General features: G+C 43.9%; 1 protein-coding gene across 1 annotated transcript in view; it reads right to left on the reverse strand.

Moving 5' to 3' along the window:
* The window catches only part of LOC126295226 (DEAD-box helicase Dbp80-like), a 123,734-nt gene that overhangs the window by 11,898 nt on the left and 86,788 nt on the right, over positions 1-25,048 (reverse strand). Inside the window, exons 7-8 of the mRNA XM_049987571.1 lie at positions 11,329-11,566; positions 4,736-4,898 (exon numbers count right to left, since the gene is read on the reverse strand). Of these exons, the coding sequence (XP_049843528.1) occupies positions 4,736-4,898; positions 11,329-11,566 (401 nt within the window). The remainder of the gene's footprint in view (positions 1-4,735; positions 4,899-11,328; positions 11,567-25,048) is intronic.

Below are 25,048 nucleotides of genomic sequence, written 5' to 3' on the forward strand. Positions count from 1 at the left end.
AAGAGAACTTTAACTGCACAATGCAGCACTCGAAATCCACACTGTGCATTCGTGAGTAGAAGGCGAGATTCGAGCCACCACACCAGCCGGACATGAATCATATGTTCCATCACGTTGCAAACGCAGATAGTAAGAGACGTGATGGTAGCTAGAAGGAAGGTTTTTGTCCTTACCGGACTTAGTATGAGTACGACAGCGGCTTCACGGCAGCATCCACGAAATGTGCCCTCAGCTCAGATGCGGTTGTATGTGTTAAGCAGAAAGTGCTCGCCTGCAGGAGAAAGGTGCTGCAACATCTGAATATAGATGGCGTTCAGCCCCGGGGCTGAGGACCGGGATGAAAGAGCACAATCCAGCTCCCTCATAGTAAAGGCGGCATTGTAGCAGTCACGATTCTGAGAAGAGAAGGGTATTGCCTGAGCTGCCTCCACTCCTTTCTTATCGATGAAGTCAGGGTGACAGTGGGAAGAGCTTGAAACTTCCCCAAAGTTGCGGCCCAAGATGTTGGAGATAGCAATAGGATCCACAATGACATCGTCAGCTACTGTCAGGCCAGAAATTGGGGAATGGATCTCGGTTCCAGAGAGCTGTCAGAGGTTGGCCAACATGACAGAGCAAGGTGTGGAACTGTTAAATGAATTAGTGAATGAACTCCAGCTGGCTCTTTTGCTATCCCAAAGAACTCTACGACACTTTGCACGCACCTGTTTATACCGAATTCAGTTTTCTAGTGTAGGGTGGCGGTTAAAAACACAGAGAGCACGTCTCCGTGTGGGAATTGTGTTGCGGCATGCTTCAGTTCACCAAGGGACTGGGACACGATGTGGTACAGAGGAAGTGCAAGGGACGGAACATTCAGCAGCAGTAAGGATAACGTTGGTGAGGTAGTCCACCTAGTCATCACAACTGGGGAATCTCTTCCTTTGACAGTCGCCAGGGAGGAGTAAAGCTGCCAGTGGGCCTTAGTAAGCTGCCATTTGGGCGTGCATGCAGATGGAGTAGAGATCAGGAAACGGAGAGTACACAGGAAAGGGTCGGTCAAGTAGGTGTCAGAAAGAATGGACCACTGAAGATGATGGGCAAGCTGGGTAGTGCAAAAGGATAGGTCCAAATGGAAATAGGTGTGCGAGGAGTCAGAAAGGAAAGTGGGTGCTCCACGGCAGAAGAGGTTAAGGACGTCAGCCAAGAGGGCACGTCTCTGACAGGTCCTGGGAGAAACCCAAAGGGGATGATTCACATTAATTTTTTTATTTTTATTATTATTATCCCCCCCCAACAGTCTACTGACTGGTCTGATGCGGCCCGCCACGAATTCCTTTCCTGTGCTAACCTCTTCATCTCAGAATAGCACTTGCAACCTACATCATCAATTATTTGCTTGACGTATTCCAATCTCTGTCTTCCTCTACAGTTCCTCTACAGTTTTTGCCCTCTATAGCTCCCTCTAGTACCATGGAAGTCATTCCCTCATGTCTTAGCAGATGTCTTATCATCCTGTCCCTTCTCCTTATCAGTGTTTTCCACATATTCCTTTCCTCTCCGATTCTGCGTAGAACCTCCTCATTACTTACCTTATCAGTCCACCTAATTTTCAACATTCGTCTATAGCACCACATCTCAAATGCTTCGATTCTCTTCTGTTCCGGTTTTCCCACAGTCCATGTTTCACTACCATACAACGCTGTACTCCAGACGTACAGCCTCAGAAATTTCTTCCTCAAATTAAGGCCGGTATTTGATATTAGTAGACTTCTCTCGGCCAGAAATGCCTTTTTTGCCATAGCGAGTCTGCTTTTGACGTCCTCCTTGCATTAAAGTTACCGAGTAGCAAATACGGCGGCAGTAGCTGCACAATAAGCTGAGGGAAGTTGGCCCTGGTGGCATCAAAGGACGGAGGTAAATAAATGGTACAGAGGGAGAAAGTCATGCGGGGAAGGTCAAAACGAATCAGTACGTAACGTGAAAGCTCAAAGCAGTCACGAGGGCACAATTTTGTTTCCCACAGGTAGAGCAGAAGGGGATGCTGTGGTGCTAGAAGCAGCTATAAATCCTCTTCGTGCGACTGAATGCCCCTAACGTTCCACCGGAGGACAGTCACGATGAGGAAGAGATGTAGGGGTGTCGACTCCGCAGCCGCCGAGGGAGTCGCTACTACAGGGCACAGAAGCAGGAGGAGGATCGGCGTGCTTGTGTGGTCGGTCTGTGGAGTCCAACACCGAAAAACAGTCGGTGGTGTGCACCGGCCAGGGGCCAGCCTGGCTAGGTATCACATGACGACACCGTCAAGCTGGATCTTCAAGCTGGTGACAGAGTAGACCGTTTATCTTTAGGGAACTTTTTCGAGCCCTTCTGGTTAGGGGAAGACTAGGGTGCCGTCTGGCTGGAGGAATGGAGGATGTCTTCACGGGAGTACTACTCCTGACCTTTGCTGGTTATGGAGTGGGTGGCTCCGCCCCTTTAGGCGAAAGTGACGGTTTCTTGCAAAGCGGGATGGGGGACGGTTATGCTACCGTGACACTGGGTTATTTCACAACCTCGGAGCCAAATTTGAGGTCACACGCCCGCATCGCCGTGTCCTCCGTGGAGCGAGGGGTAACAAGAAAAGAACTATATGTGCCAGACAGGAGAACACAGGGCTTGCAACTCGCCTGTAACTTGTGAGCTACTGGGTAAGGCACTTTTTCCTTTGCGCAAATCTCCTGAAGAGCCCACTCATCTAGTGGGACGGCCGCCACTGCAGTTGATACAGTGGGGAGGGGGCGCACATTTGCCCTCGTGTGCATCCCTGCCACAGGTTACGCATTTGGCTGGGTGCCGTGAAGATGTTCGAGTGTGGTTGAAATGGTGACAATGGCAGCTGCACACTGGGGTCGGAATGTACGGCCGCACTGATTATTTCGTAGCCTCCTTTATCTTGGTCGGCAGCATCACCCTATTAGGGGAGAGGAAAAGAGTGCGCGTGGGCACCAAGGATGAATCTACCTTTTTCATTAGATGATGGATGGCAATGACACCCTGGTCAGAGGGGTAAGATTGTATGTCAGCCTCGGGTAGACTGTCAAGCAGCCTGGTGTAAATTACCGCATTGAAGAACTCAAAGATCTATGTGCCTCGAAACGAACAGGGTAGCTGTGGATAAGTGAGACGGCAAGCTGTTGTTCTGCTCGAGAATCAGAAACCGACTCCAAAAGCAAAGTGCCAACCCTATACGAGAGCAGGATTTCACAGGGCCACCAATGGCATCAACACCTTTCTGAATAAAACTGATTGAACGTGGCGAAGGACTGACCGTCTTCAGTATGTGACACCACAAGGAACAGCAGTGCAGCAGGAAGGGTCTTCGAATCGGGAGCCTCATTACGTTTACGTTTTGTTGACGTCAATGGAGAGGACGATTGACTCATCGCGAGGAAATCGCGCACGATTGCCAGCATCTCCGATGGCGCATTCCTTCCAACTGGGGGCCCTTTTCACAAGGGAGTGCACCCACCTTAGGTGATTGTTCACACCTTCTGAACACCTGACAGAGGGACCAATGGGCAATCTGGGAAGGTTACAGCTCAGGTAATCGCGCCTCCCTGGATCTGGCCAGTACCAAAGTGTACACGTGAAGCCTACCTGTTGACCCGGGGTTGGGAATTACGTGTTACCCAGTCACCTTTTACGCTTCAGAGGTGTGGGCCAGCCTTCAGAAGCACACAGGGAAGAAGAAGAAGAAGAAGAAGAAGAAGAAGAAAGAGGATCCTCAAACGCCAAATTGGAGGAATGAGAGGAAACTGGAAACAAAGTAAGGAAAAGAAAGCAAAAAACAAAGTTGAGTCTGTTCGCACGTCAGCAAAAGAATGCAGAACATTCCGAATAATACCCCAGACATGTACCCCAAGGGAGTGGACAAGGAAGAGCAAGAGAATAGACATGCAGTACGGAAAGGAAAAAATGCTGCGAAGGCTGAGACTCCGTGGTAGCCAAGCACGAACCCACAAAAGAGTGGCGAGCCCCCCTATAGGGGAGGGGGGATAAAAGACAGTGAGTTGTTGTTACATCATTTGTCAAGTATTATTACCACAGTCATACTGTTCAACTAATCTAGCACGTATAAATTCATGTGTAGGCTGATTTCTGCACAGTGTGACAAGCATAACAGGACAAATTAATTTTGGTAGCATCGCCTATCAGCGATAGCTGGTGAGTTCTATTTTATACCTCAAAAGAGATGGATTTATTGTAACATTGGTATCATATCAACATTAATAATAAGCTATGATAATATATGGTAACACACACAATTTCACACTGGATTTATTGGTAGAGAGGATGCAGCATATTATTTTGGACAGAGACTGATTGACAGATCTGGAAGTAACTTCACATGTGTCCCAGTAAGTTGTGTTCAAACCCTTGCTTCTCATGTTGTACATTTACAACTTCATAAACAATATAACTAGTAATCCAAGAATTCTTGTAGACTGTTCAGTTACCTATAATTAAGTACTATACGAAGATAGCTATACAAATATCGTGTCAGATTTTGGTAAGACTTCAAAGTGGTACAAGGATTGGCACTATGTTCTTCTCAAAACGTAGAAACACAGGATTCAACGACTACAACTGCCAGGTGTCCCTCGAAGGTGCTCCCACGTGCACACACCTTTGCAGACACAGACTTAGGCAATAAACAGGTCACTCGGCAGTATCCAAACCGTTTAACTCATCACGAGATTAACGGCAGACTCACCCCTGGCGAGCACGTTGGTGGTGATTAGCACCTTCTCGACGCCTTCTCGGAAGCGGTCGAGAACCGCAATCCTCTGCTCCACTGTCAGCTCTCCCGTCAGCAGTGCCACTGCGTGCCCATCTCTGGACATCTTCTCAGACAGCCATGACGCGATCTTCCTCGTCTGAAACATTTAAACGAATGGCTACTGTTGAAAATGCCATGACAAACACCTTATAATGGCTAAACAGGATGTATCCAAACAACTGAACACGATGAAGTACTGGAATTGGGGTGTAATGATCAGAGGAAGAAGATAAAATGAACATTTAATGTGGCACACTGAAACTGACACCTTTGCCGTATGGACTCGCGGTGATGCTAACCTGTTAAAATTCCCGGAATCTCTAAATACCTCCTCCCAATTAAAATTTCACACGGTCCTATTCCGAATCCCACGCCATTTTCCTCGATGTCAATCTCGTCCTCACCGAGGGCCAGCTACACACTTCCGTCCACATCAGACCCGCTAACGAACGACAGTACTTACATTTTGACAGTTGCCATCCTTTCCGTGTCAAATGTTCTCTCCCGTGTAGCCTCGGCATTCGACGCATATGTATTTGTTCAGATGCAGACTCTTTACAGCAATACACTACCACTCTCACTTCAGCCTTCACTGGACATAACTACCCAACAGCCTAGTCCAAAAGCAGATTTATCAGGCCATCACATCCCATCCTGGTACTGCTGATCCCTCCAAAAAACAACTTTGGAGCACACAACTTGTCACCCAGTATAATACTGGTCTCTAATGTATCAGTCAGCTACTTCGACAAGGCCACGATTTCCTAAAATCTTGCCATGAAATGAGGCCCATTCTGTCTGAGATTTTGCCTACAACATCTAGAATTGGTTTTCGTCGCACTACTAATCTCCACAATATTCTTGTCGGATGCTATGCTCCTTCTACACCCATCTCCCTACCCTATGGCTCCTACCCTGTGACCGTCCCCAGTGCAACCTCTTGCCACCACCTATTCCAGCCCTGCAATTGGCAAAATATATATTATAGAAGAGGGAGCCACATATGAAGTGACACACATCATATACCATCTGTTATGTATACACTGTTCAGCCTTTAACATTGGCATCACTATCACCCAGTTAACAGTCAGGTTGAATGGGCATAGGCAGAGGGTGTACACAGGCAACAAACAATATCCTGTTGCAGAGCACTACAACACGACAGTCACGACCTCGGTGGCAGTTTCACCACATGCGCAATCTGGATTCTTCCCCCAACATGTCCTTCGTTCTCGCCACCCACCTGGCCTTAATATGCAGCAATTCCTTCTGTCACAGCATTTATTCACAGTAACGACTTATTTCTTCACTCAATTTCTGTTTTCTACATCTTTCATTTTCTGACTTTCCTATTTTTTGCCACCCCCCCCCCCCCCCTTACCACCTCTGTTAACGTACAATGCACTTAGCTTTTCATTCTTACTGCCTCAGTCCCCAAACACTCAGTCTTTCCTTGTCATTTTGTCCGGCAAATCTCCCGACTCGTGGTTCTGGATGACTTTTCTAAACTGTACCCCTTCCCCTAAACCTCTCCAGTCCTTTTCCGTCACTGCTCTTCCATCCCCTTCAACTCTTCTGCCAGAAGGAGGAGCCACTGGATATGGAAGCTTGTGAAAGTTCAATCCTTTTGTTTGTATGTTCCCCTGCTTCCACTTGGTAAGTCGATTTTTTTGTGTGTATTTATATTATACTATCAATAACCGATTATTTTTGTTGTTATAAAGTTAAGTTTTCGTTTGTCTGCAATTCTGGTACACTCTGCAATCATTATGAACACAGTACCACACCATGCCACTAAAGGAGACAAAACAGAGTGGCACAATGTCATGTACTGTGGAGCAATTTGTTTTCATAAGCAGGAGACATACATGAAAAGTATTCCAAACTGCAAATATGGACAACTATCAGCTGTATAATGGAATGACAACAATAAAAATAAAATGCAGACCATACCAGGAGTGGAACCAGAATTTCCCACTTACCGTGAGTAGTCACCTTATCATTAGACCATCCGAGCACAGGTGACTCGCAGCATAGGGGAGTTATGTAGGAATTTTACGAAGGAGTATCAGGTAGTGATGGGTGGAGCAGGGTACAGTCTTGACAGGGACTGTGAATATGATGTAAGTGGGGGAAAGATAACCACTGAAACTGGTGGCACTGATGTGGATTTCGTCCAACTTTTACAGCATCATGATTCGTCTCATCTTAATGCGGCTGTTAGGTGCGTTACCGTGGGGCTGGAGAAGTCACTAATGCAGAGGGCATGGGTCACATTTCAGTGGTGCCAGTTGAGTCTATCAGTAGATCAGGTTTCACTAGGCATGGCCTGCATTTCAATAGGTATGGGAATGGGAGGCTGGCAAAGCTTATAGGTGACAATGTAGCGAGCACTGGTGGGATCACTCGTGGAAAAATTCCTGTAGTAGTTGGTGTTAGAGTTGCACTTTTTTTAGATTGAAATCAGCTGATATGTATACCTGCTTAAAGGAAGTCCCTCTAAGTAAATGCTCACCTTCAGAGAATGCCATGTTTCCAAGTAGAGAAGGAATTAGCATATTTCATCCAAATATAAGAGGTATTGGAGATAAAGTTAATGAACTGCTTATAGATGACTCAAATTATTGATATATCGGAGCACCACTAAAATAATTTGACAATTCAGAGGCTTCCTTTGCCAGGACACAGATTAGCTGGCTGTTTCTCAAGGAGTTCCTTGCGGGGTGGGGAAGTGGCAACGTATGTAAAAAAAACAGTACTCCATCTGAGTCCATAGACTTATCACGGCACTGCACGAAACAGATACTTGAGTGTTGTGAATGTTGTGCAGGGCAGTTGAATTTAGTGAAACTACACTTCTAATTATTGTTGTTTATAGGTCCCCTAACTCTGGCTTCAGAGCATTTCTGCTCAAGCTAAAGAGGGTTCTTGATTCACTTTACAGGAAGTAAAAAGTGAAATACCAGAAATTAATTATATGTTGTGACTTCAATATAAAATATGTATATGATAGTGCAAGAAAAAGGATGCTGGTAGAGCTCCTAAATTCTTATGATCGGATGCAGACTGTGTTTGTTCCAAGTAGGGTGCAGGGGAATAGTAGCACAGCCAGACAATATTTTTATTCATTCTTCATTACTAGGTGGACATTCTGTTAGTGAAAGGGTGAATAACACAAAGGCTTTTGTACTCAAACAAGTGTCACATATAATTACAAATTATGTAGGAAAGTTAATCCAACAGCAATAGAGTGCTTTTTAAACCACATCAAGGAACAAGAGTGGCAGAATGTTTATAATACCGATAACATAGATGATGGATATAAAGCTTTCCTTAACACATTTCTCATGCTCTTTGAGAGTTGCTTTCTATTGGAATGTTCTAAACCGGGTACTAGAAGTAAAAGGCAGCCTGGGTGGCTGACTACTGGGGTAGCGATATCATGTAGAACAATGCGGGAATTATGTCAAAATGTTAGAAGTGGTCACAATCAAGCTACAGCAACCCATTGCAAACAGTATCTTAAGGTGTTTAAAAATGTTATTAGGAATGTAAAGTGTATGTGGTATGCAAACAGAATAGCTAATTCACAAGAAAACATTGAAACCATATGGTCAGTTGTGAAGGAAGTGTGTGGTTAGCAGCACAAGGTTGACGATATACAGTCAGTTCGTAGTAAAAATGTATCTGTTACAGATAAATCAGATTTAACAATCATTTTCTGAGTAATGGTGGTGAATTAAATAAAAATTTAGTTTCTACAGGGAACCACATCACTTTCTTGGCAAATACCTTTCCAAGGTTGATGTCTGAAATACTCCTCTGTGATACAGACAAGGGGGAGATTGAGTCAATAATTAAATTGCTGAAAACTAAGGACTCTCATAGTTATGATGGAGTGCCTAGTGGAATATTAAAGTACTGTGCTGCACATGTTAGCCCTGTATTTAGCCATGTTTGTAATTTCCTTTAGGAATGGTCAGTCTCCTTAACGATTAAAGTACTCATTACAAAGCTGCTTTATAAAAGGGGAGAAACGAATAATGTAGACAATTTTAGACCTATTTCTATGGCATCAGTATTAGCTAAAGTTATTGAAAAGGCTGTCTATGTAAGGATAATTGATCATTTTATATCACACGATTTGCTATCAGATGTACAGTTCGGCTTTAGAAGTCATTTAACAGCTGAAAGTGTTACATCTCTTTTCTCTCTGTAGTAGTAGATGGGTTAAACAAAAGGTTTCAAATGCTGGGCATAATTTTTGATTTACCTAAGGTGTTTGATTGTGTTGACCACAAAATATTGCTCCAGAAGTTCTACTATTACAGAATACAGGAAGTTGCTCACAATTAGTTCAGCTCTTACTTTAGCAACAGACAGCAAAAGGTCATTATTCACAGTGTTGAAGTTGGCTGTGATGTAAGGTCTGAGTGGAGTACAGTCAAGTGTGGGTTGCCTCAGGGATCAGTGTTGTGGCCACTTCTGTTGCTTATTTATATAAATGATACGCACTTTAGTATTATGGGTAATTCTAAGATATTTCCGTTTACTGATAAACTAGCTTGGTAGTAAAGGATGTTGTGTGCAACATTGGCTCAGTTTTAAACAGTGCTGTTCATGACCTAAGAGCATGGTTTGTAGAAAATAAAGTAATGCTAAATCACAGTAAGACTCAGTTTTAACAGTTTCCAACACACAATTCAACAAAACCTGATGTTTTAATTTCACATAATGGGCATATGATTAGTGAAACTGAACAGTTCAAATTTCTATGTCTTCAGATAGATAGTAAGCTGTCGTGGAAAGCCCATGTTCAAGATCTTGTTCAAAGACTTGATGCTGCCATTTTTACTATTCAAAAGGTATCTGAAGTAAGCGATGGTTCGACACGAAAATTAGTCTATTTTTCTTATTTTCATTCACCTTGTCATATGGTATTATATTTTGTGGTACATCTTCTACTCTAAAAGGATATTTTTGGCTCAGAAACGGGTGGGTCGGGTAATAAGCGGTGCAAGTTCACAAACCTCTTCTCGACCCCTGTTCATGATTCTGTGTATTTTGACATTGGCCTTACTGACATTTGTTAGCAGTATTAGCTTATTCCCAAGAATAAACAGCTTTCACTCAGTTATACTCAGCAGAAATCCAGTCTGCAGAAATGTGTGCAGTTACTGCTGCATTCATTTTCAATAAGCTACCACTAGAATTCAAAAATCTTAGCAGTAATAAACATGCTTTCTAATTGAAACTGAAGAGTTTCCTCAGGGGTCACTCTTATTTTGTCGAGGAGTTCCTTGAAAAATCAAGCCGATTCTTATGTTATACTGCTGAGTGCGTGTACTTAAACTTACGGCTTGACTTTTTTCAGGTTCATAAACATTTTATTTTGATGTGTTATTACTTTTATATTTTAATTTCACGTACTGAAGCATCCCACGACCTCCGAGATTTGCTCCTAAATTTGGTCCTACGGAACTTGACATGTAAATAAATAAATTAAACAACTTACTGCAAGACACAAACTTCCGTATGTCGTCAGTTGTGTGACTACAACCTGCACTCTTAATCCATTCATTATGTATATTCCTAGACAGGGGAGACATTTTAATTGAAACCTGGATAAATAGGGTAATGCAGTGCCTATGTAGTTCATAAATATAATGCAATTTTCCTTCAGACATGCACACAATAACCGGGAAATCCGACACAAATTTTCATTGTCATTCCATCTTACAGCCGACAGTTGGCCATACTCTCAACTGCAAACACATTTCACGGATATAACGGCTGTACTCACTAAAGTGCCTGTTCCATGCATCATTTTCCTGAACAACACAGACACTCATCCAATAAAGCCTTTCACGACTGGATGTTTCAGCTGCTGAGAATTTTTCCGGGTTGTATGGCCGTGGTCCATGGAACTCTTCAATCCCTCAGTCAGCACAAACAGGAGTACCTCCGAAGACGTCCAACGTATCCTTGGACGAAACGTCAGGGTATTTAAGAGTTCCAGGGACCACGCCCATACAACCCGGAAAAATTCTCAGTAGCTAACACAGGCACTACACTACCCAAGCAGGAGAAATGTTGCGATTTCTCAAGCGATTTGGATTTGTCTTTTAGAGCTGTAAGAATCCTGCTGCTGCCAAAAATGAGTTACCGCACAACACTCTACTTTATCACAGGCTTCTACCATTTCATTTCGCCTCTCCTAGTGCCATGCTACAGTACTGCTGCAGTGTGAGGATTTCAACGTACACCAGGACTGCAGACAAGGAAAAAATTTGTTATGCGACTCAAAATGACAATTATTACTCTATAACTATCCCAATAAACTGAAGTCTCAAAAAAAAAAAAAAAAAGAGAGAGAGAGAGAGAGAGAGAGAGAGAGAGAGAGAGAGAGAGAGAGAGAGAAAGAAAAGAAAAGAAGAATTGGGCACGTTTATCACTCGCCACAGTCATTTAGTTACAGAAGAACATGCAGTTGCAGCAGACAAGACCCCACCTGCTGCAGAGCTCACCTGGCAGAAAATGATAGCCTGTCCGATAGTGACGACACCGTAGATGTTGCTGATGGCACGGTACTTCTCCTCGGCATTGCGGCAGTTGACGTAGTACTGCTTGATGTTGTCCAGGCTCTCCTCCTCGCGCTTCAGTCGGATGATCACCGGGTTACGCACAATCGCCTCTGCGAATGTCATCACGTCCTGCTCGTACGTCGCCGAGAAGAACATCATCTGGCATGACCGCTTCAGCATCCTGCACGTAATTGTGTAGGCGGGGTCAGAAATGGGCACAGAATGAATGGCTCTAGCTTGAAAACAGAATAAGGTAAGAATTAAGGCAATTTTAGAGCAGAGGGAGTATCTGTCACACGCCATTACAAAAACACCCTTCAGACGATGCGAGCATAATTTCTCTTGAATGAAAATCAAGCCTTCCAGCCTAAACATGAAACACTGTAATAATTATTCTGATAAAACTTTAGAGAAATATAGACATTCATTTTTTTTTTCTCCCTCTAAGAAATGGATAGTAGTGGTACAAGGTATCATTCACCACACACCATACAGTGGCTGCTGAGTTTGTATATACAGGGTGTTACAAAAAGGTACAGCCAAACTTTCAGGAAACATTCCTCACACACAAATAAAGAAAAGATGTTATGTGGACAGGGGTCCAGAAATGCTTAATTTCCATGTTAGAGCTCATTTTAGTTTAGTCAGTATGTACTGTATTTCTTCGATTCACCACCAGTTGGCCCAATTGAAGGAAGGTAATGTTGACTTCGGTGCTTGTGTTGACATGCAACTCATTGCTCTACAGTACTAGCACCAAGCACATCAGTACGTAGTATCAACAGGTTAGTGTGCATCACGAATGTGGTTTTGCAGTCAGTGCAACATTTACAAATGCGGAGTTGGCAGATGCCCATTTGATGTATGGATTAGCACAGGGCAATAGCCGTGGCGCGGTACGTTTGTATCGAGACATTTCCAGAACGAAGGTGTCCCGACAGGAAGACGTTCGAAGCAATTGATCGGCGTCTTAGGCTGGAATGCTCCGTGCTCCCTATGACTCGCGACTGGGGAAGACCTAGAACGACGAGGACACCTGCAATGGACGAGGAAATTCTTCGTGCAGTTGACGATAACCCTAATGTCAGCGTCAGAGAAGTTGCTGCTGTACAAGGTAACGTTGCTACGAGAGAACCAGTTGTTTCCGTACCGTGTACAGCGTGTCCAGGCACTATCGCCAGCTGATTGGCCTCCATGGGTACACTTCTGCGAATAGTTCATCCGACAATGTATCAAGCCTCATTTCAGGGCAAATGTTCTCTTTACGGATGAGGCTTCATTCCAACGTGATCACATTGTAAATTTTCACAATCGACATGTGTGGGCTGACGAGAATCCGCACGCAATTGTGCAATCATGTCATCGACACAGATTTTCTGTGAGCGTTTGGGCAGGCATTGTTGGTGATGTCTCGATTGGGCCCCACGTTCTTCCACCTACGCTCAATAGAGCACATTACCATGATTTCATATGGGATACTCTACCTGTGCTGCTAGAATGTGTGCCTCTACAAGTACGACACAACATGTGGTTCATGCACGATGGAGCTCCTGCACATTTCATTCGAAGTGTTCGTACACTTCTCAACAACAGATTCGGTGACTTATGGATTGGTAGAGGCGGAGCAATTCCGTAGCCTCCACACTCTCCCGACCTCAACCCTCTTGACTTTCATTTATGGGGGCATTTGAAATCTCTTGTCTACGCAACCACGGTACCAAATGTAGAGACTCTTCGTGCTCGTATTGTGGACAGCTGTGATACAACACGCTATTCTCCAGGGGTGCATTAGCGATTCCATGCGATGGAGGGTGGATGCACGTATCCTCGCTAACGGAGGACATTTTGAACATTTCCTGAAACAAAGTGTTTGAAGTCATGCTGGTACGTTCTGTTGCTGTGTGTTTCCATTCCATAATTAATGTGATTTGAAGAGAAGTAATAAAATGAGCTCTAACATGGAAAGTAAGTGTTTCCGGACACATGTCCACATAACATATTTTCTTTCTTTGTTTGTGAGGACTGTTTCCTGAAAGTTTGGCTGCACCTTTTTGTAACACCCTGTATGTATGTGAGTATGTAGACATAGAAACCAGCAGTCAGCAGTTGCTGATATATGCAGCAATCATCATTCTACAGATAAAAATGGCTCTGAGTACTATGGGACTTAACATCTTAGGTCATCAGTCCCCTAGAACTTAAAACTACTTAAACCTAACTAACCTAAGGACATCACAAATATCCATGCCAGAGGCAGGATTCGAACCTGCGACCGGAGCGGTCACGCGGTTCCAGACTGAAGCGCCTAGACTGCACGGCCACACCGGCCGGCTATACAGATAAAAGCCTGTGATCACACAGGTATGCAGGGGTACATCTGCAATAATAATAATAATAATAATAATAATAATAATAATAATAATCTGCCACTGCAGGGTTAGGCCTATGGCCTGTTCCGGTCTCACTATCTCATCTCAGCCTGAGTTTTCCCTTTGCTTCTCTTGCCCCACATTTTATAATCCATTGTCTTTATAGTGACGTACGAAGTACACTTTCTCTCCTTTTTCCCTGAACCGGATTGGCTATTGGGTGATTGGCTGCACCCCCTGATTCTTCCTTTATTACTTCATTTCTAATTTTGTCTTCCCTAGTTCAGCCTTTGACAGATCCCAGAAATTTCATGTCTGATGTTTGTAATTGCTGTAAATCTTTATTTCTCAGGGTCCAGCTTTATGCCCCATATAATAAAGTACGAATTGCCATGACGATATAAAATTTCAGTTGTTTGTCTTTCCTTTTCTTACCAATAAGTATTCTCTCTATTGTGCCAAATATACAATGCTACGTATCTTTTTTTTTCTCTCTATAAGCATATCTCCATCACATGGTATGTCATATTCTCAACATTTCAAACGGGTTATCCGTTGTATCGATTTACTATTGAGATATATTGTTTGTACTGGTTGAATACCTAAAAAGACCATAGATTTAGTTTTATTTATAAATACAGTCAGACTGTAGCTTGCACTTACCTCACTTAGTTTACGTAATGCCATTTGTAATTTATCTTCGCTGTCTTGTATGGTAACTTGATCATACACAAATAACATCGCGTTAATACATCTATTCGTCCCAATAGATGCACGATGGTGTTATCTCTATTTTCCACACTCTGATCTGTCATCTAAGTAGATATTAAATAATTTTAGTGGCACGCTACACACTCGTTTTACTCCTCGATTTGTTTGTATTTCAGGTTGCACTGCAGCAAATTATTACGAGTTGTTGTCACGAGTTGAAAGCATAGCTTGCCACAGAGTCGGGAGGAGAGCAGCTGTGTGGTTCTCACACTAACTACTGGGTCGAGCAAGCTGTGTACTTGATTAACGCTGTGTGCAATTTGTTACACATACCTTCTATGAATCTGAAGAACTACTATTAAATATTAATTGATATTTTTCATACTTTATATGCCAAAAATCTATGGATAACTCAACCATACTGAAAAAAATTGAAATGAATAACTTCAATGTTTAAGGACATTGAAATTTTTACCTAAAATACCCAATAAGCATGCTGGCATTGGGAAACTGTGTTAGGGGCTGTAATGTATTCATCTATAGTATCAATTTAAACTACAACCAAGAGGACAGGATCATGTAATATAATTTTCTGGAATTTTCTTCAGTTTCATTACCACATACTTATGATGAAATTAAAAATACATTGTAAAATTATTATTTCACTGTGTTTTGGTTATGCGAGTATTTTGGAGAGAAAGCGAGTGAATGGAGCACATTCGTAAAGTGCGAATGTGGTATTTTATTAAAATCATGTAAGTGTATGAGTGAGAAAGTTGTGCAATAGGGAAATCTGTGATGTACGTCAGAGAGAGCCCGATTTTATAAAAGGCAGCCAGAAGGGACATGGAGTATTAAATTTACAAGTAAATTATTTTGTGGACAGGAATTTTATTGTGTGTTCATTAAACTGTATTTAGTTTCAGAATTACTAGATTTCTAGCATAAATTACTTGTGGCAATCTGCTTGGAAGACATTAGAAATACCATGAGTATAGAAGTGCTCATGATGATCTGACTGGCTACTTAATATATGAGCCAATAGGAATTCAGAATTTCTCGAGGTTTTCAGTAAGGCTTTGTGCCTCACATCTATGACACGAGAGTTATCATGTCGCTGATGAAGAGTGACTACAGTATTAATCATTTTTGAAAGTTTGAGACTTATGAGTCAGTTATTTAAGGAGATATTCACGTGTGAACACTTCATGTCATCCAAAAATTCCATGTGATGTGCTCTGTGCAGGTAACAATAAATTATGGTGAACACTTTCTCACAAGAAGCCTACTGAACAGATCTCAACTCACAAGTAGTCGTGGGTCAGTGACTGACTGGTATGTTTAAAGTGCCAGATCATACTAAATATCTTCTGGCTGCTTTTGAGTATGAACCTGTTCAGAGACAATGAGTAGCATTGCATAATTGATGTCAGGATATTAAATTGACTTTATAGCCATTTTCCTTGTTTTAAAAATGATAAACCAAATAAAGGGAAATTTTCGACATTTTTTTTTTTTTCCCAAACGAATTGTGAAAGGATTCTGAACACTTGATAGTTTAACTAACTTTCAGCTACTACCGATAGACTGGAGTCATATGGCCTTTGCGTGGTAAGTATTTAGTTGGCTATTCATCAGCGCTGCTTTTGTTGGTTAAACCAGCATATACCATCACAGAGTGAAGGGTGAGACAACCTGAAGCCTATCCAGGTAGGTGGACAGATTGTTTGAAGGGTAGTGACAAGCCAATGCACTACCACATTTGGTGTATTTAGCGGCCAGGAAAAGTAAAGTTCAGAGCTGAATGAACATTAATAGCAGCAGCATAAAACCTGTGTTAGAAGGACCCACACGTGTGCAGATATACTTTTGAACTGAAGCGATAGGAGGAGGATTTAAACGCAGTCCAGATATTGTGAACATTATTAACGGAGGGACAGGACACAGCAGGCAGAGAGGTCAGCAAACTACAGGAATGCCAACAGCACACCGTGGAGCAGCGAGCAGTGGCAGACCAGCACAAGGAGCAGTTGGCTGCCGTGGACGGTGCTGTGGGGTCCCAGAAACTGGACCAGTGTTGGCACCCTGTGGCAGACGGACTCACAGTAGCATCTCGGTGTACTGACAATGCGGAGAAAAAGCTAAGTAGTGTTTTTCTTCGCTTGGTGTGCGAGTGTGGATAGATTTAGTTTTAATGTGTGCCAAATTGAAGACGGTGGTTATCAAAATTCAGCATCCGATACTTATGGGTCAATTAATGGGCAAAACAAGGTGGAAACTAATGTTAAGTTAGCACCAGCTTTTATGAAGGAAGTAATAAAAGGGACAGGATCTGAAGTTGATCAGAAATATGAAAGTACTGCAAGTCAAGAAATAAGTATGGAAAAGACACCTGGTCTGAATGTTAAATTAGTACCATTTACTGTCACTGAAGTGAAAATAGAGCCAGCATTAGAGGCTGGTGAGCAGAAAGTTAGCATTGCAACAATGTTCCACAACCATGGGGGTACTGGCAGTATAATGAAGGGAATGAATACAAAAACAAATGAACTTCGGTCTGATGTGGATAGTAAAATAAGTGGGCTGGGCAATTAAACAAATAGTAAAATAAGTGGATTAGTTTCTGAAATTAATCAGTAATTTATAGGACAGTAAGAACAGTTTGATAATAAACTGAACAATTTTAAAGAGGAAATCCTGTAGGAAATTGATCACAGAATTTTGGGCTTAAGTGATTCTGTAAAAAATGAGTTGTCACAACTTAACGAAAGCGTGAGAGTGAAAATATGCCATGCAAAACAAGAACTTAAGAATTATATTGTCACAGTAAAAGGTGAGCTAACTACCCATATAAAGCAAGTTACTGAAGGTAAGAAACATCTAGGTGAACAGTTAAGTGCTGACTTGAATAAAGTACATGCTCAAGTAGATCATGTTGATAAACAGTGTTACGAGGATAATAAATTCTGGCTATAAAATTGAGGAGGAAAGTGACAAAAGTAAACTGTTTGCAGGGCATGTGTGTGCATGAATAAATTATTTAGGAACTAACTGGTCACAATTTAGTACAGTAGTAACTGATAATCTAGCATGACATTAAACTAACAAATGCAGATCAGAAAATTACTGACAGTAGTGGTCATGTAATGATAAATGGTGTTGCAGAGTCCTCAAACTGCCTTTGTTAATCACAGATAGTTTCTGAGCTCTGATCCCAACGAGATTGTGCATCCCAAAGCATTCTGGAGTGATTTTGAAGATGTGTTACCTAGGTCACGGAATAACAAAGAGAAGATAGGCTGTGACTTCTGAAATTTTCCCGGCGTATTTGTTCTTCTAATAATTTCCGGGTATGCAGCCGGCTGCATACCCGGAAATTATTAGAAGAAGATAGGCTTTGTGTTATTTAATCTTATGGTAGAAAAGGATGACAGCATGGAAAGTTTTAGACTTTCTTTGGGGAATACTGAGGGAAGAGAGAACAGATGGAAGTATTAATAAACAGCTTTTGGTGAGGTGAAAGTTTAACCCAAAGAAATATACTATTAAGAGGTTTGTCAGGAAGTGGTAACTATTTTGTATTACATGGCTACCAAGTTAGAAACGGAACAAATTATAATGGGATTAGAAAATGAATCACCTTTTTACTGGTGAAAGAAAGTAATTTCTGCACCCAGAGGCGACATTAACAAGCTCATTTTTTACTTGAAAAGGGTAAAGAATCTTTGGAAAGAAGAGGAAAATCATAATAGAGATTATAGGACTCCAACTAGGCAAAAGTGAAGTGCAAGTAAAAAGGTGCGCAAAGATCTAACATCAGAGAGGAATGTCCAGAGGACAAGGGGGTTTCACTGGATGTAGAAATTATGGGTACATGAATGACAGTTGTCAAAATCAGCAATCACTTGAGATATCAGAACAGCATCCCAGACAGCCAAATAATGGAATGCTATGGCTAATGGAAGAGTAGGCAATGAGGAAAACTAGCAGCAATCTATAAGGAAGCTAGCATTTGCAGACTTCCAGAAATGGGTTAAATCCACTCGCAAAGCCCTTTGTAAGCCAGCAACCAATGAAACAACACATTAGTGGTACAGGTACTATAAACCTACCACAGGAAAGGGAGGAGATTCTGTCTGATAGTGATGGACCAGTTTCAAATGTCAAAGAAGGTGTCGGCAGAGTGGAAGAAAGCTCATCAAATAGTGATGCAGCAACAGAAGTAGATAAAGTTTGGGTTTTTTTGAAAATTCTGACAACATGAAAGGAAGTGTTGCAGAATCTGAGAGGATTAGAGAAGGTGAATGTTTCAAGAAATGTTTTGATTTGTCACTAGTAGACAAATTAATTAAAGTTGCCACAATTAAAGAAGAAGTAGTCCTCTAAATGTGTGTGTTATTTCCACAGAAGGAATAGGATTCAACAGACATGAGGTAGTGCGGGATTTACTGGAACAATCAGATCCTGGAACTGCTGAAGAATTATCAGGGTGACTGATAACAGAGGTTACAATTTTTGGTGAAAAAGTTCCTTTCTTAATTGATAGGGGTTCAGATGAATGTGCAGTGTCAAAAAATTTTGTAGATGCTCTTGCCAATTGGAAAGAAATAGTTATTATGCCCTCCTCAACAATAAAAATTGTAGAAGCACAGGTAAAAGTAAGAAAGCAGTAACTCATGAGGTCATGTTAAATGTAAAGATTCAGTGTGAGTAATTGTACCAGAATTTCCTGATAATTTTCAGGTTCAGTGTGGAGATGTTGCTTGGGGCACATTTTCTGCAAAAATACAAAGGGAAGATAGGTTTTGGGAATAATGAAGCTGTCATTACTATACATAGGAAGTGGCTGACTGCCACCTGCAGGAAGAAAGCAGTCTCCAGCAGGTGAGCAATGTGGTGTACCTATACATTGCTGCAGGAAAGAGGAGGATATTGTGGGGCACGATGAGTATGGAGAAAGGGAGGAAATAGGTCCTGATGAAATAAGAAACATCAGGGTTCGAATGGAAGAAAAGATAGTGGAGTTATCGAATTTGACAGAAATGCAGAAAAATGAGATAAAACGGGTTTTAAGTAAACACCAGGACACATTTTTGGACCGGCCATGACTAGTCAAAGATTACCAATGTTATCTAACAGTAAAAAATGATGCAGACTTTAAAACAACACACTGTGATTGTGGAGGTGCATAACTGAGCCATTCTTTACTACCAAGCTAGTGTCATCAGCAAACACAAATATTTTAGAGTGACCCATAATAGTAGAGTACAGCCATTCTCAACATTTTGAATAATGACCTTTTGCTGTCTGTTGCTCAAGTAAGAGGTGAACCAATTGTGAGCTACTGCCTGTATTCTATAATGGTCGAACTTCTGGAGCAATATTTTGTGATCAACACACTCAAACACCTTAGGTAAATCAAAAATTGTACCCGGCATTTGAAACCTTTTGTTTAACCCATCTACTACTACAGAGAGAAAAGAGAACATACCATTTTCAGCTGTTAAATGACTTCTAAAGCTAAACTCCACATCTGATAACATATTGTGTGATGTAAAATAAACAATTATCCTTCCGTACACAGCCTTTCCAACAGCATTAGCAAACACTGATGGCATAGAAACAGGTCTAAAATTATCTACATTATCCCTTTCTCCCTTTCTATAAAGCAGCTTTATACTGAGTACTTTAATTGTTCAGGAAACTGACCATTCCTAAAGGAAAAATTACAAATATGGCTAAATACAGGGCTAACTTGTGCAGCACAGAAATATTCTGATAGGCACTCCAATATATACATGAGAGTCCTTAATCTTCAGCGACATATTTAATTCTAAAGATGGACAAACAAGCTATTAAGCAGGTGGTCACAGTGTTTTGGCTCATCTGTGTATGTTGTGGACTTTTTATCTCCAGATATGTAGACGATACTTTTGCTGTCCAACCTCATGGCACTGAGAATTTGAATGACATTTTAGAACACCTGAATTCAAACCGTCTGAATATTTGTTTCACAATGGAGGCGAAAAAGGGTGGTTGAATTCCCTTACCCTTCAAATGGTTCAAATGGCTCTGAGCACTATGGGACTTAACATCTATGGTCATCAGTCCCCTAGAACTTGGAACTACTTAAACCTAACTAACCTAAGGACATCACACAACACCCAGCCATCACGAGGCAGAGAAAATCCCTGACCCTGCCGGGAATCGAACCCAGGAACCCAGGCGTGGGAAGCGAGAACGCTACCGCACGACCACGAGATGCGGGCCCTTACCCTTACCCTTCCCCTTCCTTGATGTGCTGGTCAGGACAAAGGTGGATGCTTTGTTGGGACATTCAGTTTATTAGACGCCTTCTCACACTGACTTATCTACAGGCTCACAGCTGCCATCATCTGGCCCAGCATGAAAGGGATACCGTACTTTGTAAAGGGCCCAAATCATTTTAGATCCTGAGAGTTTGTCAGGCTGAGTTACTCATCTTAATGTCACCTTTCAGCCACCAAAGTCTATGTCTTTTCACTTTATGCAGGGAGCATTTCGAACATAATAGCTCGAATTTTGCGGAAATTTGAGTTAAATGTGTTTTTTGGCCACCGTCAGAGACCAGGGTCCTTTCAGGTTCTCGGCCTGCATCAGGTAGGTGTCTGCCTTATTCCTTGCAATTGTGCCGTGTCATATATAGGTTAGGTATCAGGACAGTGGAGGGCCAGTGTACTGAGCATAAGTGGCACACACGCTTACAAGAGCTGAGCAAATCTGCCATTGCAGAAAATTGTCTTGGCACGGGTCATCCTATGGAATATAGTAACACAGAGGTCCTGGCATGCACTTCCAGCTAATGGGAAGGTGTTACTATGGAAAAAGCTGAAATTAAATTAGCAAATAGTTGGTTGGTTTGTGGGATTAAAGGGACCAGACTACTATGGTCATCGGTCCCTTGTTCCATAAAAACTAAAACCACCTGAAGAGAATAAAAAACGAACGACAGGAAAGACAGCAGACAAAACAGGACATGAAATACTCTGACAGAGACCAGACAAAACAAATTAAAACACACAGTGTGACGGTGGTTGGCCGACCGTAGAGAAAAGGAGGAAAAGTCAACCACCAAGAACACTTTAAACACTCAGTTTAAAATCAGAGGCTAAATGCCAGAATCAACACTTAAGAAAAAAAAAACACTCAGATTAAAGGATAAGTCCACCATGGCATAGTCATCTGATAAAAGAGCAGAGAGCGTGTCAGGCATTGCAAAAGTCTGCCGGAGCACGGTTAAAAGGGCGCACTCCGACAGAATATAGACCACCGTCAAGGACGCCCCACAACGACAAAGAGGGGGATCCTCACGACACAGTAAATAACTGTGCGTGAGTCGGGTGTGGCCAATGCGGAGCCGACAAAGGACGACTGAGTCCCTGCGGTTGGCTCGGATGGATGACCGCCACACAGTCGTCGTGTCTTTGACGGCACGGAGTTTGTTAGGGGTGGTCAGACCGCGCCATTCAGCATCCCAAAACGAGAGAACTTTGCGGCTAAGACTGCCCGCAGATCAGACGACAGGAGGCCAATCTCCAGAGATGGCGCACTGGTGGCCTCTTTCGCCAGGCGGTCAACAGTTTCATTGCCGGGTATACCAACATGGCCTGGGGTCCAAACAAAGACCACAGACCTGCCGCTACGGGCGAGAGTATGCAGGGACTGCTGGATAGCCATCACCAGACGATCGGACAACCCAACCGGGGCCGACGTTCTGGCAGAGGAACGACTGACTGCGGGAAGAGGACACGATAATTTGGATGCCCAGGCAAGCTAAAAACATGGGCAGCATAAGCAGCCAGTAATTGTTGGCGTCGTAACCGCAGTGGAGGGACACCTGCCTCCACAAGTATGCTGTCCACAGGGCTGGTTCGGAAGGCACCAGTGGCAAGGCGTATCCCGCTGTGGAGGATTGGGTCCAGCACCCGCAACGCAGATGGGGATGCTGAGCCATAAGCCAGACTCCCGTAGTCCAGACGGGACTGGATTAACACCTGGTAAAGCCGTAGGAGAGTAGATCGGTCGGCGCCCCACCTGGTGTGGCTCAGGCATCGCATAGCATTTAGATGCCGCCAACATGCCTGTTTAAGTTGCCGAATATGAGGCAGCCAAGTCAACCGGGCATCAAAAACCATCCCCAAAAACCTATGTGACTCCACCACTTTAAGAAGCTTGCCGTCAAGATAAAGCCGCGGCTCCGGGTGAACAGTGCGTCGCCGGCAGAAATGCATAACGCAGTTCTTGGCTGCGGAAAACTGAAAACCATGCGCTACAGCCCAAGACTGCACCTTGCGGGTTGCGCCCTGTAGCTGACGTTCAGCAGCTGCAATGCCAATAGAGCTGTAGTAAAGGCAGAAGTCGTCAGCATACAGGGAAGCGGAGACAGTATTTCCCACGGCCGCAGCGAGCCCGTTAATAGCTATTAAAAACAGACACACACTGAGAACAGAACCCTGTGGCACACCGTTCTCCTGGACTTGGGAGGAACTATATGAGGCCGCGATGTGCACGCGGAAGGTACGATACGACAGAAAATTGAGGATATAGATCGGCAGAGGGCCACGAAGACCCCATCCATGAAGTGTAGAAAGGATGTGATGATGCCATGTTGTATCATACGCCTTCCGCAAGTCGAAAAAGGCAGCAACCAGATGCTGACGGCGGGCAAAGGCAGTACGGATGGCCGACTCCAGGCTCACTAGATTGTCGGCGGCGGAGCGGCCTTTACGGAACCCACCCTGAGACAGAGCCAGAAGGCCTCGAGACTCCAGTACCCAATTCAAGCGCCGGCTCACCATCCGTTCAAGCAACTTGCAAAGAACGTTGGTGAGGCTAATGGGACGGTAGCTGTCCACCTCCAAAGGGTTCTTCCCTGGTTTCAGAACGGGCACAACAAGACTTTCCCGCCACTGCGACGGAAACTCACCCTCGACCCAAATGGGGTTGTAAAGGTCGAGGAGGTGTCGCTGGCAGTCCACTGAAAGGTGTTTCAGCATCTGAGAGTGGATGTTACCTGGCCCAGGAGCAGTATCAGGACAAGCGGCGAGGGCACTGCGAAATTCCCACTCACTGAATGGGACATTGTACAATTCAGGATGGTGAGTGCGAGAAGAAAGACTCCGACGTTCTATCCGCTCCTTAATGGAGCGGAAGCCCAAGGGGTAGTTGGCAGAAGCGGAATTCAGAGCAAAGTGCTCTGCCAAGCAGTTTGCAATGACGTCTGAGTCAGTACAAACTGCTCCATTCAGTGAGAGCGCAGGGACACTGACAGGGGTCCGATAGCCATAGAGGTGGCGAATCTTGGCCCAGACCTGCGATGGAGTGACATGGAGGCCAATGGTGGACACATACCGCTCCCAGCACTCCTGCTTGCGTTGGCAGATAATGCAGAGGGCTCGCGCACGCAGCCGTTTGAAGGCGATAAGGTGGTCGATTGAGGGATGTCGCTTGTGACGCTGGAGCGCCCGCCAGCGAGCTTTAATCGCTTCAGCGATCTCAGGCGACCACCAAGGCACAGTCCGCCACCGAAGGGACCCAGAAGAACAGGCAATAGCAGATTCGGCGGCAGTAACAATGCCGGTGGTGACCGACTGAAGCACTGCATCAATGGCATTGGTAGAGAGGCTCAATAGCGGCAGTTGAGGAGAACAAGTCCCAGTCAGCCTTATTCAGAGCCCATCTGCTAGGGCGCCCAGAAGACTGACGCTGTGGCAGAGACAGAAAGATCGGAAAGTGGTCACTGCCACAAAGGTCGTCATGCACTCTCCATTGTACAGACGGTAAGAGGCTAGGGCTACAGATGGAAAGGTCAATGGCGGAGTATGTGCCATGCGCCACACTGAAGTGTGTGAAGGCACCATCATTTAAGATCGAGAGATCGAGCTGCGCCAATAAATGCTCAACGATGGCGCCCCGACCTGTTGCCACTGACCCACCCCACAGATGGTTATGTGCGTTAAAGTCGCCCAGTAACAGGAAAGGTGGAGGCAATTGAGCTATCAGAGCAGCCAGGACATGCTGCACGACATCACCATCCGGTGGAAGGTAAAGACTGCAGACGGTAACAGCCTGTGGCGGCCACACCCGAACAGCGACAGCCTCTAAAGGTGTGTGGAGAGGTACAGACTCGCTGTGAAGAGAGTTCAGGACATAGATGCAGACGCCACCAGACACCCTTTCATAAGCTGCCCGGTTCGTATAATAACCCCGATAGCCACGGAGGGCGGGGGTTCGCATTTCCGGAAACCAAGTTTCCTGCAGAGCAATGCAGAGGAAAGGGTGAAGGCTGATAAGTTGGCGGAGCTCAGCTAGATGGTGGAAGAAACCACTGCAGTTCCACTGGAGGATGGTGTTGTCCATGGCTGAGAAAGGCTTGACGGGACTGGGAAGGGAGATTACACCGCTGGGTCACCTGCTGCCTCCGATTTAGCACCTGTGATAGTGCTTTCCATGGCATCTGATGGACCGGCGAGATCGAGGTCCTCAGCGGACGCCCGAATCTCCACCGCATCCTCAGACGCAGAGCTGGAAGGTTGCGGTGGGAT

This window comes from Schistocerca gregaria, chromosome 11, assembly GCF_023897955.1.
Source record: "Schistocerca gregaria isolate iqSchGreg1 chromosome 11, iqSchGreg1.2, whole genome shotgun sequence".
In the NCBI taxonomy this organism is placed as follows: Eukaryota; Metazoa; Arthropoda; class Insecta; order Orthoptera; family Acrididae; genus Schistocerca; species Schistocerca gregaria.